Below are 19,027 nucleotides of genomic sequence, written 5' to 3'. Positions count from 1 at the left end.
TTCACATGTTAATGAATGCTTTGAACACTTTTGCACTTAACTAATTCACAATGCTTTGCTATTGTCTCATAGGCTCATACACACAGAACTACCTTAATAGAAAGAAGATTCAAAGTACGAAAATTAGCTCCAGTGTACTGGGAAGTTTAGATTTAGCAGAAACAGAAAGAGGTAATGCAGGCTGCTTTGATGTTAGAGGTGGTGGCCCATACCTTTGTTCACCTGTAGACATCCTAATACAGCTTTCATTTTTCTTGTTTTCTACAGTTATTTAGATTTCCTTGTAGCTGTTATGTTTTGTACCCTTCAGTTCTCTGAATTGTCCTTTTGACCTCCTTTTGCTATGTTTCATATTTTTTAATAATTTTTTAATCCATTAAAACTATCCCTTTAATTTTCTTACTTATATAACTCCCAATTTATACATGTATGTTTGTACCAGTTGCTCATATGTTGATTCATTAAGCACTAACTGCTTTTTACAGTTGTAATTCACACATTGTTACTAAACATTTCTTTATAAACTAAATATTTACTTACATTGCTTTTAATTAATTCAAATGTATTTGCAAACAGATGACCTTGCAGCTTTCACATAATAATTTGTTTGTAAGCCATAAATATAGTAAACATTGTGGAGAGTCAGTTAACAAAAAAAATGATATGAACATGGGGTGAGGAAGAAAATCATAATGCAGTGAGCCAATTTATTTTCCACTTTTGGACATTTCCAGCTGAGATTTTGAAAGCATGTGACTAAATTGATTGAACAAGTAGCACTTGAAAATTGATTAGATTTTAAATTTGATGACAAATATTGCTCTAAGACATTCTGTACTGTTTACTTCCAACACAGTTTACCTTACCATCGACAGATCATCAGAAAACAAGGTATGACGGTGACGTGACTGCTGTAACCTTCAATTTGTTTAAATGCTCTAAATTCAATTCATAGATGAATTCTTCTCCTTGCTCCAGTGAATGTTCGATTTTTGTTGGTAAATTTCATTCATTTTTGCAGAGTCTTGCTCAATTAGTGATTGATTTCAGATATGGGTTTCTATAGGGTGCTGGGAGCGGATGTTAATTGGTTAAGCATTCTGCCAGGATTGTGATATTGTAGTATTATGATAGTTGACATCTCTTTTGACGATATTGATGTGTGTTGATATTAATGAAAATATTTATGAGGCAGTGATTGGAGGTTAATGTCACTTTGTGTTCTGTAGTCTTATTGTCTTTATCTATATTAAGCTTAGAACAGGAAGGCATTGTCTCAGATTGTCCTGGGTTGAAGTAGAATCATTTAATGTCACACTGCTTAGGGACTAGAATAAATAATTTACCTTACTCAATTTTTCATGTTATTGGATTGATTAAGAACTTGGCTTGAAAACAACACTATTTATGAGTTTGTTGCAGGCAAGCACTATTCGCAAGGGGGAATTGAGTCGGCCATTAAAATTCTAGCACTGCAATTACGTTAATTGACCAGCCATTATAAATATTTGATAGGTTCTGTGTTAGTTTTATCAGTAGATTGAATGAAGTAAAACGCTGATCAACCATGAAGTATACAAGTCTTTGAACTGACAGATTTAGGCATTTTGAATTGGTGTATTGGGAGTTTGTGTTAGTAACATGTATATAGGAATCCATCAGATTGTGTCACTTCTGTTGTCTACTGTTTTTGTCAGTGATAATTCCTTGTTAATTATTCTGAAGTATCTAGCATCTTATTTACCGGCTATCGAATTGATCATCAGCCAATACATGTATGTCCTGTTATATGGTAAATTTAGCCATGTAAGTGCACATAGGCTGGCTGGAACTTATTTGTATACTCCTCCCATACAGATTTTATATGAGCATTCATTCCATCATTCAATTGCAACATTTTTTTGACTTTATCAGATTGGGCTGAACTATTATCATACTTCATGTATAGAATTCCAGTAAAAAGTCAGTCTTTCAAAAAGTAATGATAAAAGAACCCTTAAACTGAAAGACAATTTTCACTTTAGGCAGAATTATGAAAAACCTCTGGTGTTTTTAAGCCTAGACATGTATTCTTCAACAAAGTAATCAAAGCCAAGGTTTGAGTTTGCTGTTGTATTGAAGCAACAAACAATGCTGCCTCATGGTCACCTAATATTGTGGCCTTGAACTGACATTTTCTTCCTGATGGTGTTATTGTCTCTTTGACATGTTCACCATATTCATTTTCCTTATATTCTTTTAAAGACAGCATTGAAACTTTATTTTGAGAATTTTCTATTGGGAAGTCAAACTTGGGCTCACATGCACATAGCAGCATAGATTGACGTGGGAGAAAATAACCTTGAAGTAAATTCAATCACAATTCGTTCAATAAAATTATGTCTGAAAGAAATATTACTTGAGACATTAGATACAAGAAACATTTAGGTGTAACAAAGTGAGTCTTAAGCAACACCCTATAATCTTTTCTGTGCTTTGACAATAGATCGTCATTTAAATTTTGAGGACAAAGCATTAAAAAGTATTACTATGTAATTTTCACTGTAAATAGGAAAGTTTGATCATATGCAAGTTGTGTCATATTTGTGTCAGTTACAGTACAACAAATGATAGCTATTCATTTTTGACATTAATTAGATAATTCTCAATTTTTAATAGTTATTTAAACCAGAATCATGTAAAATCACAATGTCATTATGTTACTATATCTTTTCTTATGTTATTTTTTTCTCATTTTATGGATTAATTGACATCAAACTTGTCAGTTCATCAGTTATGTAGTATAATACAAGATTATGGCAGCAAAAAACTTTAAAAAAAAGTAATAAATTTTAAAAGCATGTGATTACATACATGTAGTTACATGATATTTCAAATGGTGCAATTACTTAGATACAAGTGACTCAATATTATAGTACATGTATATGATGAAAAGAAAAGTCAGAACTAAAATCTACATAAAAAACAATTATTACTTTAATTATTGAATGATTGCATTTTTTTTATTCTTGATAATTTTCAAATTTTAAGGAGTTATCTGCCTTTGATTTTTTCCTATTTGTATGGCTATTCAGTACTGTAATAGTCATTGAATATTTAATCAGAATTCTGGCTTTAAGACAATTAAATTAGAGATATATAGAGTACTCTTACATCATTCTTCATCTTTTGTATCTATATTTATCACAACAGCTGTGATGTTGACACAATATTAGGTGTGTTCACTGTGAACCCCGCAATATTGTTAATTTAGTAAGGATTTTTTTTATTGATATTTGAATGCCAGTAATGACATCTTTAATGAATGCTTCTTTTTCGGGTGTTAGGTCTTCAGATTGATAAATGGACTGAGAAATTTCATTAATGTCATGTGAAAAGAAATTTGATCAATGAAGGGTTTCATTTGTACCACCTTAGAGTTTATTTAGCTTGCTAATAACATGTAATGAACTGTTTATTAAATCATTATCAGAGACCATTATGGTGGAAGGGGGTCTGTTTTGGACATTGAAAAAATGCTATTCAATCTTGACATATTGTTTATTTGGCACTGTTTAACTTATTAAAATTGCTCTTATAGGTATGAGTAGATCTTATTTCTCATTTCAGCTGTCCACTTATAACTAGGGTTACTGTGTTTTAATAGGTTACCAATCCCTCCATTTGTGTTGTCTCTTTTCATCATTGTGGTGAATATTGGTAGGATTTCAAACATAGGTTACAACTAGATAAAAGGTTGCCAAGATGATATCTCATTATTACAACCAGGAAGTACCTCCAGACAGCTTTTATTTGAAGATGGTCAAATTTATGTTGGTCACTAACTTCTGACCTAACAAGCCATTGGCTTTCCTCGGCTTGGCATATTTCATTTCCCTAATGATAAAGGGATAGTGTATAAACACTATATATTTTCCTCAAAATCTAAAGAGTGTGTTATTTATATAAATTTTGCATAGAGTAGCCTTATAAAGCATTTGTCCTTTATTACTTTCAGCTACATGTATCAGATTGGTCAGTATTAGTATTCATATACTGGCATATATTTTATTTTTAACTTTAGCCTTGTGTTACAGAATGAAGTGATATTGTGACAAGAAATGGTAAATTTCTGTGTTTGAGTTAAAAGCTCTAAATGCAATTTTAACTGTTAAAAAACAATCAAAATAATCTAGAATATGCCTCAGATTTTAAAGCTGTATTACTAGTAAGGTTCACATTGCTGGAGGTTATTTGCTGTTTGAATAAGGACTCAATTATGTTGCCACTACTTTATCTGGATCATTTTCAACCAAGTGATGGAAACATTTTACATTTAATATTTCACTATTTGGTATTGTTATTTGAAAGTTAAGCTTGTTACCTGTTGGAATGTTGGGTTGTAAATTGTAGACAAATTTCAAACTTTTGTATGAGGTATCCTAGCTGTGTAGAAATCTCAGAGGAGAGAGATAATTGGTACTGGATCAAATACCAGATTAACTACAAATTTGATATTTTCTCAATGTGGGTTTAAGAATTAAATATGGTTAATGACAAAAGGTGATGGGTTCAAGTCCTGACTAAGATCTCTGCTGTTATACTATCAAAGTCAACAAGTTATTATTACTTATTTTGATGTTTTATATTATTTTTTTTTAATCTTGATCAGAAGGAGCTTGTCACTTTGTTGTGTCCTACATTATTTTGTGTGTGCGTGTGTGCCCCTTTTTTGTATTTGGTCATAATGAAGTTTCTTCAGTCATTGTATCCTTAACTTGGTTCTATTCCAGCATGAGATCCATTTTCTTTAAGTAATGCAATAAATAAGTCAAACCATAGCTTTTTTGCAAAGGTCAGATTTAATTTGTGATTGATTGATTGATTGTTGGGGTTTAATGTCCGAGCAGCAATATTTCAGCTCTATTCAGGCGATATTTAATTTGTGATTGATTGATTGATTGATTGTTGGGGTTTAACACCCGAACAACAATATTTCAGCTATATTCAGGCGATATTTAATTTGTGATTGAAAGAATTAATCCTTATTTACAATTTTTAAAGTGAGGTAAATATTCTGGTTACAGAATTAATATATGAAATACGATAAAATTCAGCTTAAGACCTTCCCCTGAAATTCCAGAGTATATTCAAATGAGTAGGAAATATGAACTGGTGTTATATTTTTATGCTTCTTTGTTACATTTAACACTGTTTTCAGAAATTTAATAACTTCATATGTTACACTGTTAAGTTTCATTATATTGAAATTCATTGTCTCATGTCTCTAAGCCTATTGTGTAGATTCTGTGGAAGTCAAATATGGTAAATTGATCTCCAGGAATCATAGGAATTTTTTTCTGGTTGAAGATTTGATTGGAACTGAATCTGCCTGTAATGTTACCAAAAAGATAGGAATTATGCTTTACTTAGTTCTGCTATTTGTATGGCAGTCTGTTGTGGTAGTTTCTGTGCTTAATATAAAAATTGACCATTGTAGTGTTTGATTAGGTGTATATTTAAATCACGGTTTTCAGGTGGATCCTGGGATTTAAACATGTTATTTACGAAGATAAAAGTAAATGTTAACAATATCAACAGTTCTTTTTGTATTGAAGGTGATCAGTGTAAGAGGGACTTTCCTTACCTCTAGAGAAAAGAGTTCTATATGGGATGATATTGATTTCTAATTGGTTCTACTGTAATAATTCATGCTTGATTGGTTCAGAAGAGGGAGGAAAATTACAATTCTAACTATACGGATAATTTGCATTCATTGACTCCATTTGGTAACACGGTTAGCTGGATCGAAACAAGATTAATGAAAATTACTTAATTGTCTGTTTATTTTCCGTTTGTAATTCTTGGATACAGAAAGTACAATACAATAAGAAATATAGTTACAGGATTGGGAACATAGTTTTTGAGTAATACAAAAATCACATAATTGCAGAAAAGTGATAAGAACTTGCAGATTCTCATGAACTTGTGAATCTGAGATTTTGTAGAATGTACCTTGTGGAGTAATTATGACTTTTGGTTATGGGATGGGACTAGTTTGTTCAGTCTCGAAAGGTAATTATCCATTTATTTGTATATGTTGTAATAGATAAATTGATTGTGCACTAATTGTGAATAATTTAATGCACTTATTTATATGAAAAAAAAAGCTAAATGAAACTATAGAAATAATGGTTTTACCTTAATTTTACAAATAAATATGGACATGTTATTGATACAAAAATGTATCTTGTAAAATGAAGAATTTCATACAGTCTGATTCAATATCGGAACCCACGAAGTCTATTGGGTAGCAATTTTAGCACAAAATCCCATTTTATTAATTGTAAAACTAGTAAGATAACATTTATGTAGGATGCCATTTCTTTGATGCTTCATACTCTAAGATATATCACTGAAAAGGTCAAATATACATGTATGTCAGTTGATATATAAACTGTTTTAGCAAAGATTAAAAATTCTCATCTTCACTTGGTGCAAAACCTGTTTAATTTTAGCATTCCAACAATGTCAAATGCTAATTAGTCAGTAAGGGTAGAATTAATTTGAATACACATTTTTGGTTACCTTACCTTTTGTATAGATCCATAGCTACAGCAATTCAGATTACTGAAGAACTCACTACAAAGAAAGGATTAAAAAGAAGAAATCACGTCAATGTAGTGATTCAAAATTTCAGCAATAGACTTTTCTTCTTGATTTATATTTAACAAGACAACTGTTGAATAGAGACTTGATTACGCTTTCAATTAAAAATACTTAATCATAATTGATATTTTAAATGTGATTTTTTTTAAGAGATGTGGTATTCATGCATAAAATTATTTTTATAAAAAGTGGGGTAGGTAGCTGTCATAATTTTAGGATATTATGCGATTGATAACAACTCAATAACTACAAACAAAACAGATTGCATTATATTTGACCATTACAGTTTGAATTTTTATTGGGGGGTTTTTCATGTTTGAACTGGGGGTGGATTAGAAAGGAATAAAGTCATGTCCATATTGTCATTTGAAGTGGTATCTGAGTGTTTATCTAGAAATTTTACTGACCACCTTAACAAGACTTTAAGTTAAGATTATAGATTTACTAAGTCAACAATAATGTACTGTTAAAACTAATTCACTTGTCCAGTATTGTCTATTTATGTCTTCAATATTTGGGGTAATTGGTTTTAAAATTCTTTTTATTAATCAAGAAGTTTTTAATGTTTAAAGAATTATGTTGATGTGATATTAAAGGGAATTTGCCCCTAATCCTAATTTTACTGTCCCAATTCATATTTTATTGTACTGTATATTTTCACTTCAGATTTTGTCCATATCTGCTTCTTCCTTGCCACTTGCATTTCATCTCTGTTTTGATAATACATTACATGTTTTTTTTACCAATATTTTAAATTTAAGCCCTAAATGAGTAGGTTAACTGTTTTAAGTAAATTATTTAATTTGTTAAGTAGTAGTAAGTAAAACAATTATGACAAACACAATTTGACAGAATGGAATTTTAGCAAGACATTAAAATGTGGGTGTTTTTTTATATTGAGAAAATTTTTCCTAATATGTTATACACTCAGGTTAAATGAAATATTAAAATTCCTAATAAAAAGACCAACATGATCTAAGTAATTTTGGAATTCTTTAATTGAATTATAATCTTAAAGTATTCCGTGTGAATAAGATACACCGTCATTTGAAAGTTCTGTGTTAAGTCCACAGAACTCAGTAACAAGTATATCTGTTTTTGTAGTCTATATTTCCCTCTTTAATAGTCTTAGTTCTTAGCCCTAAGTTTACACAAAAACCAAGCAGTTTTGATATTCCCAAGTGGGGTAGGGAACCTTTGCTCTGTAAAAGCTCTAAATTTGTCTCTTTAATTCTTGTGTTTGGTTGATTTAAAGGAAAAAATATTGAAAATTTACATCTTTCTAAAGTGTTGGAGTTTTAAGATTTCTTATTTCTGGGGTACACAAGACTATTTGCTGGTAGAGTCAAAATTTTGTGTCATGACACAAACATTCAAAGTGATTTTCTGTGTTAAAGAAAGGAGATTAAGATCTTGAAAGCACTTGTTTTGTTCTGATATCTTGCTCTGATACTTACCTCAGCGATGTATTTGTATTTTAAAATCTTATTTTGAAACTTTTTTAATTTGGTGAATATGTAGAAGTATTAATACAATCTGACAGTGCAAATTTATTTTTGGTTTTAAAGGCCTTGATGGATTTTGTAACATTTCTTAACAGTAATTCAATGAGATTGAAAATAGAAACTCCTCTTAATTTCTGCTCCTTTAGACATAATATAAAAAGTCCACGAGGTTGTCCTGTTGTTTCCTACTTGTCTTTTTGTAACAAGTCATTCAATTCTTATGGTGCATTATCTCTTTGAAGGCTATTAAATACTGTGAGTTTATAATTGGAATCTGTAATGAAAAGAATAACTGGAAGAGATTTAGTGATAGAGATCTGGTTGGGTACACCAGTATTGGATTGTTCTCTCTTGACCAAGTATTTTAGTCTTGGAAACTGAGAGTAGGATTTTAATTTTAAAATATTTGATGAATATTTAAATGAAAAGGTAGCATTGAGCTGTTTGCCTTATATGTAAGAGGTCATAAATTATGATTTAAGAAAATCAGTTACTGGTAAATTACCAGTAGACAGGGAGTGTACTGGTGAAGTCTAAATAAAACAGTGCTCTTTATCATTATATTAAGTTTCTTATGATATTTTTTATTGTTTTACAGACTGATGTAGGTTTTGTTATACATGTGCAGTAGTCTTATATGTACATTGTAGATAAGATAAGGTTAGGGTAAAGTATTAAAAATTTGTCTTTTGTTTGTATGACTTTCCTTGCTGCATAGTTATTGGGAAAGTTCAGTACAAAATCTGTCAAGGTTTTCTCTGTATAAATATATGTAACTACTGGTATACAGAAGCTTTGGTCAGGATTGTTGTATTTCATCACTTTTCTCTTATCAGAATCAAAAGTCAAATCCAACCATAGCAGTCATTTTAAACCACATGTTCGACCATTTCTCGAAGTCTCGGGAAATCGTAAGTATAAATTGCATGCACAATATTATAGGTGTGCGATTTTTACTTATTTTAAAGTTCACTTTTATGCATCAATTTCATTCTTGTTAAATTTTGATAGATTACTTTGTACTTCTTATAAGAATTGAAATCTACTTAAAATCCATAATATGAACATTTTGGCATTTATTTTTTTACAGCTATCAAAGTTAAAGCTTCATTTTCTGGGTCATTTCTAAGTAAATGAAGCCACAAATGAAAAATTTTAAAAACTGTAATGATGTTGATAAGTCTTTAAAATTATGGTTGTCAAAATTTGTACTGTTACATGATAATGTTTTTTTAATGAAGCACTTGAAAAAAAAAATTGAAAATGATGTATTACATTAGAACTTTTTAAGTGTGTATAGCATGTGATTTAAACCAGCGCTTAATTTGCCAGACCAAGCAAGCTACGAATTGATGCATATATACATATATATGTAAATATAAGTATAAGGTCTGGAGATACCATATGGTCTTTTTTTATGTCTTGATTTACAGACATTTTTGTGCTGTGTGTTATATTGTACTCTGTGTGGTTTTTGCTTGAGTTAGTATGGTTAAGAGATGTGTTCAAAATGGTTTGGGAAATAATGTAAATGCAAATATGAAAAAAAAATCTTGATGCACATTTATTTGATGGAAAATTTAACTTTGAACACATCTCTCTGAACATGTAGCTTTTTAATGCAAGTTTTAAAATAAATTTTAGCTTAATTTGCATAATCCATTAATGACATTTGACCCATACATATACATTCGACATTTTCAGAACTTCGGTATATTCGCAACAACATATAATAACAACTCTTAATAGGATCCTGCTACAAGTAAAAACACTTAATTTTCCCCCATGCAGAAAATAAATTATTTCTTTATCTGTAGATTACTTTAAAGGATGTAGGATTTCCATTTCTACAATTTTACAAATTTTATAACTTCAGATGAAAGACACCAACTGTCAAGGAACTTATTATAATGGGAAACTATACTCATAAATTCTATATTAAGTAGACCTAGAAAAACAGTTAATTTTGAAGTTAATAAATTTGATGTTTAAGTGAAATTTAATAAGCAGTGAATTGGGTGCATTTCACAGTAAACTGGAATGTCATCTTAGCTTGTAAATTCTTGTTCTGGTCTTTATTCATTTAGCAATAAGTGCTTTTTTAGTAATTCAATTGGTGAATAATAATTTGTAGATGAATTTCTTATCTTGCTTTGACTTGTATGGGGTAAAGGTACTTTATTATTTTGGTATTGGAACTATTTTGTCTTAACACATGGTTGACCAGTCTTGCACTTCAGTTTTTAGTTCCATTTAATTGTTTAATGAGCTATTTTGCTTATGCTATGTTGAGTCATAATTTTGCTTTCTTGTAGTTAACTAAGTTCACAAGATAACTGGCTTAGATTTTTATTAAGAAAGAAGAAAGACAGATTTTTAAATGGTTGAACCCATTGAACTTCTATGACCTAATATTGTTTCATTTCCCCTAGCCTATTATAGGTACATAACTTGTTATTTATAGCATTCTTTGTGTCAATTGAGTAGTTGATATTGTTGATTTTTGTTTAAATTTCCCATTCACCATGACTGCATCTTGAGTAGACATCTTCAATAAGGAGAAATTATATTTGTATATGTTATGATTTGTTAGAAACAAATACAGGTTGATATGGCCATAATTGGATGTGCATTTTATCATGCCCCTCATTGTGCAGGTGACACTCAGTAATAGAAGTTGTTCAAAGAAACTTGGCAACTGGGTGAACCATGTCTTGTAATATTTGAAGAATTTCCATTTTACAAATACTAAATAAATTAAAATCTGTAATTAGAATGACTATACTGTTTAATCTGAACTTTGGTTCCTATTTGTATTCAATTTATTGTTCAAATTGATATTAACTATCACAGTGCCTGTTACTCATTCAAATAATGCCCAAGTAGAATGTCTAAAAATAGGAATTTGAGGAAAGACTACTGAATAATTATGTTTAAGACCATGCTGCCAGCTGTGTATAGGATTTCTTAAGAAATAATTCCATATAAATTTATGACTTATCTTTCCTCCATGTTTATAGTTGTCCCAAAGTATGGATTCGATCAAAGACAGTAGACAAAATATGTTATTCAGGATTAATTTGATCATTATAGGCAAATTTCTATTTATTTTTTTTTTAAGATTTTGTACTAAACTTTCATTAGAAGCGATGCAAATGCAGACTACATTTGATTAGTGTACATTTTTGGAGAAAAAAATAATCTAATAAGATGTTTGTAATGCAGTTCTGAATGTCGGTCTATCAGTATGTTAGTGTGTTTATGAATTGATAGCATGAGTTCCTAATAATTAAAAGTTGAGTTGCATTGTGTAACTAGTACACTTTCTAAGTGATTGTCTGAAACTCATTCAAAATGTCATTTATTTTAGTAAGCCAGTTGATATAAGGTGTTTTTCTTACTGAGTTATTCTTTTTCTTCGAGTGTTTTACACTAAGTTGTGATCAATCACTTTTGCCAATCTGAATCTGGTGCAATGCTGTGCCATTGTGATCTCTGATACTGATATTTGATTAATCCCCTAGAATCAGATACAACAACTATGACTGACATAATGTGTAATCATTAGCCCAATTTTATATTTTAAATTTAGCTCCTTATATTAGTCCATTTTACTTTTAATTGATAAGTTCATAATCTTGTATTGTATGTCAAACATTAATTAAAAAACAACATGACAGAGTTAATTTCATGGTTTTCCATTGTTGTTACGAGTGATTATGATCCTAATCTAGACAGTTTGTAGATTTTGCTCTAAAAATAATGGAACACTCTTGACAGAATGGTGTTTCTATGTGGTACTGCTAAATTCACTGCTTTCGTACTTAGTACAAGCAGACGTAGTGAGACTCCACCTGGATTGTAAATATAGGTGGGTCTTTGACTTGAATAACTGATGGACTGGTAGATTGTCAAAATTGTTTGGAAAAACGAATTTTCTCATTCTTATATTTTTTCCCTCTTGTTTCATCTATTCCTTTGATTAAACTTTTATGGGAAATTTGATGAACTGATAGGAAAGGTAGCCATCTTGTCATTTACCATCATTGTGATATATATTTTTTGAAATAATGATGGCTTGCTTCTTGACAACACTATGAATAGCTTTATGCATACTTCTTTAGCATGTTTTTTTTTTCATTGCTGGCTTTTCATCACTTAAATTTGATATTTTTTTTTTTATTGAAATATCATTATTAATATTTTGAATAGTGATTATCAGAGGGTTATACCAAATACCCATTAATAGCCCCAGCCTTAGAATAGAGTGTGTAAGATTAGTTTTGATATGCTAGCAAACAGTTGTTATAGAGTGTAGTTAGCTTAGACAAAAAAATCCAGAAGTTTAATTGTAGTCTTCATGTCTATGGACTTACACAAACATGATTAGTACAAATAACCTTTGTTATAATCATGTACAGTAGATACTTGCAATGGCTTTAGTAAATGACCTCTTGGTACTTAATCTCCCCCTTTTTTTTCATACCCTAGTGAATTTTGTGCTGATTAATTATTGATGATTTTACCTTGTTAGTGTTTAGTTGCCTCTTCATAATCTTTGTTAAAACTCTATGGTATTATTAGGATATCTGTTGCTTAATGAAAACTGTAATATGGGTAATTTTTTGTAAAAATTACTTTATTTTTAGACACTTCCTTATTAGATGTAACACATCAAAACAATAATGCCAACAATCAAATTATTTTGTAGACGGAACTGATAAAATAACTAAAACATTTTCATGAAATGAATAAAAAAGAAAATTTGAATTACCCTTGTTACAGTTCACCCAAGTGATTTTGCCAGACTTAATGTTACCTTTAGGATATATCATGTCCACTCTAGCTATTTATTTTTTAGTCACTAACTGTGTTTGTAGAATTAACTCTTGTACTAACTTTGTTGTAGCTGATGTTACCCCTCCTAACACATACAATGAAGATTATTGGAGAGGTAAGGCTGGTTACACTCCCAATGTCAACAGAAAAACCCTTAAAAATCACTTCCTATAGAAGGTTAACATCACAACAGTCTTGCCAAAAACTATTTTCCCTGTTGACCTGGAGCTATTTTTTTTTGTTTTTTTTTTTGAAGAAGCAAACATAGATTAACAAAAAAGTCAACAGTCTAAAACTACTTTTCATAGCTTGGATTATCAGATTTCCTGCTGATGTCATTTACAGACTTATTTCTCAAATGCTGCAAGAGTTACTATGGTTCAAAATTTTTCTCATGTTGTCTTCATTATGAAAAATTTGTAAGTCACGATGAATCGTCTTTCTTCTAAGAAAGTATTTAAATGTTTTGGCTTCAAGTACATTCGTAAATTTTAAAGTAGAACTATTCACATTTTCCTTTATGACTTTTTTGATGTAATTAAAGTCACCAGTTACTATAGAACTGTTTATAATATTTCTTTAACCTGCCAAGTATATTGGCTGTGTTATGTAAACATGTCTTATGCATTTTATTTTGTTTCATTGTGATAATAGATCTACACTTAAGAATAACCTGGTAGAAGCATGCCTCTTAGTAATAAATAGGAAACCTTGGTGAACCAGGGTCATATTATTCAGGAGTTAGAAGAATTTACAGTTCATGTTTTGTAGTTTATTAAACTTGGAACTTTTTTTTGTTTAAAGTGCAAATCAAACAACATGCAGATTTAAATCTTTTGTAGTTGTTTTGAATGAATTACAAATATGCTTATAGAATTTAATTCTGAAGTTGGATTGTGTGCTTGAAATGTGTAGTACTCCTACTTATCTTACAGGCTCATTAAAAAAAAAACAATTCACTACTGAGTTGTCCTGAATGATTCATTGAATATTTTCATGTTTTTTTTTTTTTTTTTTGTTTTTTTTTAACTTTTGAGAAATGAGAAAAATTGTCCACAACAGTATGTTTTTCACTTTTTTTCACAGGATCAGAACTATGATACTATAATTTGAGTTTCAGTAATTATTTTAACTAATAATAAGGCCAGATTTTCCAAGACTTTACCATATTTACTATTATCTCTACATACATTTTGGACTTTTTATGCTCTTTTTTAATTCTTATTCTTTCATCTAAAACTGGAATGAAAAAAAATTGAAAGATTGGTCATGTACATTTTGTTATCATGATTTGAGAAAGGAAAGATTAAAAAATGATTTTCATCTGAATTCTTTTTTTCTTGACAGGTAAAGATGATGAATCCCCTATTCCCACTAAAGCTGCCTTGGCAAGATCAGCAACAAAGCGCAGTACACCGAAGAAAGTTCCACCAATAACCACAGCACAATCATCTGATAGACTCAGCGGTCACCAGCGAGAGGATGATGGGGACAGTGCCTATGCTACCTCTCTTGAGAGTACACTGGCTGAAGAATCACACCTTGAGGTATGCTGGTTCATGGCAGTTTTTTATAGAATTTTTTTATTTTTGTGATATGTATTCATGTTTTTGTATAGACTGGCATGGTTGGTTTGATCTGGCTAGAACTGTTGCTGTATGAAAGAACATTTAATGGAGTGTTAATTCTATTCAATTTTTTACCATTATATCATGATGTTTTGGACAAAAACTGATTTTTGAACTTTTTCTGTTAAAGTTCCAAAGTTATGAAAATTCACATCTCAGAAAATGATCTTTTATACATTTCTTAGTCTAATTCTGAAAATGCATGCCTTCCAAGATCTTGATGCTTCTTAACTAGTTATAGTATTACAGGTAATTCATAAGCATGTCCTCACTAGGTATTGCTAGAGTATTTAGTACATTTAACATGTAAGTTATGGTTTAATCATAACTATTTAATGTAAATGTTTTCTTTTTAAATAAGCAAGGCCTAAACCTTCTCTAATAACCCAATATTATGAATACATGTACCTGTAAATCTTTGGCAGGTGGACAATTTTATTAAGCCGAGAAGTTTTATTAGCTTTTGATTTGTATTATAATGGAGATTAACGTTGAATGCTTCAGGATTATCAAGTTTAAATACTAGTGCTCAAGAGTGAAATATACTTACCCATAGCTGGAAAATAAACCAGCAAATTATAGCTGTTTCCACAAGTACTTCAATACCTAGAATAAAAATCAGTCATTTAGAGCTTTTTTTAAAAATGTTTTATGTTTTATGAATTTTGTGTGTATCAAATGTACATGTAGGTACAAAATATTACAGAAATTGATTACCACATGACATAAGACTTCAATTTACAAATAGCAGGAAAAGAAGGTAGGCCAGTCTAATTTGCCCATGTTGTTGTTTGCCTCATAAACTTACAAAGGTTAATTCTTGCCTACTTTACTGAGTATAAAAAAGCTGCACTTAGTCACTGTATTTTGCATTACAATTTTTGGCCAAAATTCACATAGCGAAAATTGGGTTATATTATGGTGAATGTTGAGTTGGCAGACAGGAGGGGAAATTATTTTTGTAACACTTTCCTTAGCAACTCTTAATTCCAGTCTCTTGACATTTGGTATGTAGCATCAGGTACAGGTTCCGCAGGCCAGTTGGACATGTACTTCCTGTTAACTAAATTTGTCCTTTTTTGTCTCTGACACATTTTTTAATTTGTAATTAAATCTATAGTTTTGTATATTAAGATCTTGTCACAGATAGTTCGGTGTATGCTAGTCATACTTGATTTATATAACGGTGTTAACTTACAGGGCTACCTGTATAAACTGAACCCTGTATAAACCAGCATCTATCTAAACAAGACATTCTATGAAAGTATTTTTGTATCAGAATTAATACATTTTATTCTGTGATATCTGGACATTCGCCTTAACTTAACAAATCATTCAGTACAACAGGTTTGGTTGAGATAGGTTTTCACTGTATTTGTAATCTTGCATTCTTACACTAGGCTAGAATGTGATGTACTACATATGAAAATAATATGTTTATTGTAATATTGCCTATATTTATAGTTGGTGTTCAAGTCAATACTGATGGATTCTTAATGTTTCAAAGAACTTCATTTTACTTCCTTTTTGCTTTTTTGGCTGCAAAATATTTTTGCTTTGAAGTTTGAAAACATCTGATTTTATGAAACTGAAGGTATTAATATCAATATTGAATAGCTGATGCAAATTAGACTATATGCATACAGAATATGATGAATTAATGATTTAGAAAAGCATTGAGAATCTATATAATGTTCTTAATCTTTATGAAGATGTCAACATTAGGTCACATTGTCACAAAATGGAATTTACCAGATTAAGAATGTTCCTTCTCAGTTACAAATTTCTGATATTTCAGATTTCATGACATTATAATTCTCTTGAGAATATTCTACTTGAGGACTTTACCAAGTATACAGTGAAACCTGTCTAAACTGAACCCTTAGTAAAATGAAAACTTGTCTAAACCAGACACTTTAATTCTCTTTTTATAAGATTAAATAATCTCGACCTGAATAAACCAAAACTTGTATATATTGAACAAATTCTAGCCTACATGGGTTTGGTTCCAGACAGGTTTCACAGTTACAGATTCTTTGACAATTGAGAATGTGACTTGTCAACTTGAAATATATTTCTTGTTACGTAGAAATCAGTGTTAGTGGTTTTAGTTATTGTAGAAATTGTTTTGGCCAAAAAAAAAAGGGAAAAAAAAAAAAAGAAAAAGAAATCTTGATTAGCCCATAGTACTTTCACAGTAGTTGAGAGTTTATAGTCAATAACACTGAAGCAGTCTTTGTAATACTTTGTACATCTTCTGCTGGTATTTCTATTGCTTTAATTCTGCTACAGAAATTCCTAAGATACGAAATAGTTTGATGAATTTTTTTTAATGACATTTCTATACCAGATCCAACTTCATGAACATTGCAAATAAAAACTTTAATCAAGTCTCTGAAACTTTCCGAAAGTGGTCTGATTGGTTAGTCATAAATGTTTGCATAAAACACTGAATGAAACTGGAACCATAACTGTGAAATCTGTACTAGGTTTTGGTATTACAGAATTTTCTCATGTTCTATCAGAACCTACATTAAATTTTTCATTACTGAACTATTTTTTGTGGATTTTACCACTGAACATTTACAGATGTACTTAGGAATCTCTGTTACTGTAGTGTTTCTAGCACCTTTTATACATTTCTCCATACCTATTCTATTTTAACAGATGATGAAATATTTGAAGAGTATCCATGGAGGCCCTAAGGTTTGTTTATATGATATACCTTATTAATTTGTTGTGATGTGATTAATTTCTTGTATTAGACCCATCTGATAATTACAGTAAGCTCTCATATGGATCTGTATCTTCTATAATACTGTAAAAAGAAGTAATACATATACTGTGTGTGTGGGTACTAATTTTGTTTGTTTTATGGTTTGGTCTAATAAGAATATTGTTTAAGTTGAAATATGAAATTATTCTGAAATTAAAGTTTCATTATCTATCCTGAAGAAAACTTGATAAACGATGAAACTTGATGTCCACAAAATGAAGTAGCATCACTGTAATATCTCATCTGATTTGATTTTCTAGTTGAATGTACTTTACCCAGTGAATTTCATTCTAATATGATAGTCCTGACCAATTATTACTTACTTGAAAACCCATATGTAACATACCTTTATTCCTGTGAAACATTCTCTAGAATTGAATTACTGGTCTCGGAATAATTGAAGATACAGTCAATATAATCACACATAGTGGCAGCTCATCACCAATAAACTTTCATTGACCTCGACTTAATTAACTTGTTATCCATACCTGATTTACGAATCTGGGACTTGTTAGTTAGCTGGTCAGTTCCTTAAATCAATATAATTATTGAACATTATAATTGAGCATGACTCTTAGTTTACAGTCAATAAAAATTTATATCATTGTTTGATAATTTCATCTTTTTTCAAATTATTTATTTCTATCCCATTACTAAGTTTGATTTTATCACATGCGATCCAACTTACCTAGTTTTCATTAGCCTTTTGAAATCCAGGCATTGGGCATATATGGTCAGCTATTGTCAGTAAATTCACCAGTGAGGAAGCATTTTTGATTTTCTACTGAAGAGACCATTAGTTACCATGCATGCACATTAAATAAAAAGGCCAGTGACATTGTCATTTATATGGAAACAGTGGTGTCCTTTTGACTATCTTGATAAAACAGTAATATCCAAATTTTACTTCAGGAGGGATTAAGAGGCTATTTGAACCATTACTAGAAATTTTGTTAAGGAATTGAGAAATGATAAATTTCTATATGGAGGTATGCCATATAGGACCCCATTTGTCTTGTCTTTTCCTGAGTTGCAAAAAGATATATAGTTAATGAAAAAAAGCAGTCCACTAGCTGTGTTCTACATGCTGTAATAGTAAAATCTGTCTTGTAGATGATGCATTCTTTGAAAAGTATTAGAAGTAGTGCCAGTAAAAAGAAAGAAAAAATCAGCAGCCGCCATGGTAGCCAGCGAAGCATATTGTCAAGGTCACCATCACCAGACGCACATGAGAGTGGGATCTTCAGTACGTCTTCATCAAACAGAGACTCAGAATCTGACTCTAACTCTCTATCCAGTAGAGGAAGGAAAGGGTTAGTATATTTTACTCCTTGACAGAAGAGTAGCTTTCTTATAATTTTTTTTAAGTATATCTTACTCCGTGTTAGAAAGGTAACTCACTGAATACTACAAGGATAACCAATTGGAAAGAGTAAATAACCAAAATTTTACCACAAGTACCAAATAATCCTAATATTTAAAAGAGTGTCTTGTACTTCTGTGTATGAGTGAAATCTCAAAGTGTTCTTGGCACAAGTAACTATATTTTGATTCCTCTCAAAGGCTTTTGATGAAATTTTATAGGAAGGTTGGGCATTATTGTAGATGTGCATGAAAGTGTTTAATGGTTG

At 30.4% G+C, this 19,027-nt stretch overlaps 1 protein-coding gene across 19 annotated transcripts in view; it reads left to right on the top strand.

Moving 5' to 3' along the window:
- The window catches only part of LOC148624880 (TOG array regulator of axonemal microtubules protein 1-like), a 58,263-nt gene that overhangs the window by 14,272 nt on the left and 24,964 nt on the right, over positions 1-19,027 (top strand). For 4 of the 19 annotated variants that reach the window (XM_088567937.1, XM_088567940.1, XM_088567934.1 and 1 more), the window contains exons 3-8: positions 73-171; positions 8,990-9,064; positions 13,063-13,107; positions 14,340-14,539; positions 17,288-17,326; positions 18,510-18,709. In XM_088567937.1, coding sequence (XP_088424063.1) covers positions 73-171; positions 8,990-9,064; positions 13,063-13,107; positions 14,340-14,539; positions 17,288-17,326; positions 18,510-18,709 — 658 coding nt within the window. The remainder of the gene's footprint in view (positions 1-72; positions 172-8,989; positions 9,065-13,062; positions 13,108-14,339; positions 14,540-17,287; positions 17,327-18,509; positions 18,710-19,027) is intronic. The other 15 variants (XM_088567946.1, XM_088567939.1, XM_088567945.1 and 12 more) reach the window with 8 other exon arrangements.

Source organism: Perna viridis, chromosome 2 (genome assembly GCF_037379345.1).
Source record: "Perna viridis isolate PV_CMFRI_1.1 ecotype Kerala chromosome 2, ASM3737934v1, whole genome shotgun sequence".
Classification (NCBI taxonomy): domain Eukaryota; kingdom Metazoa; phylum Mollusca; class Bivalvia; order Mytilida; family Mytilidae; genus Perna; species Perna viridis.
Note: the sequence above shows the minus strand (reverse complement) of the source record. Positions and strands in the feature narration are given on the sequence as shown.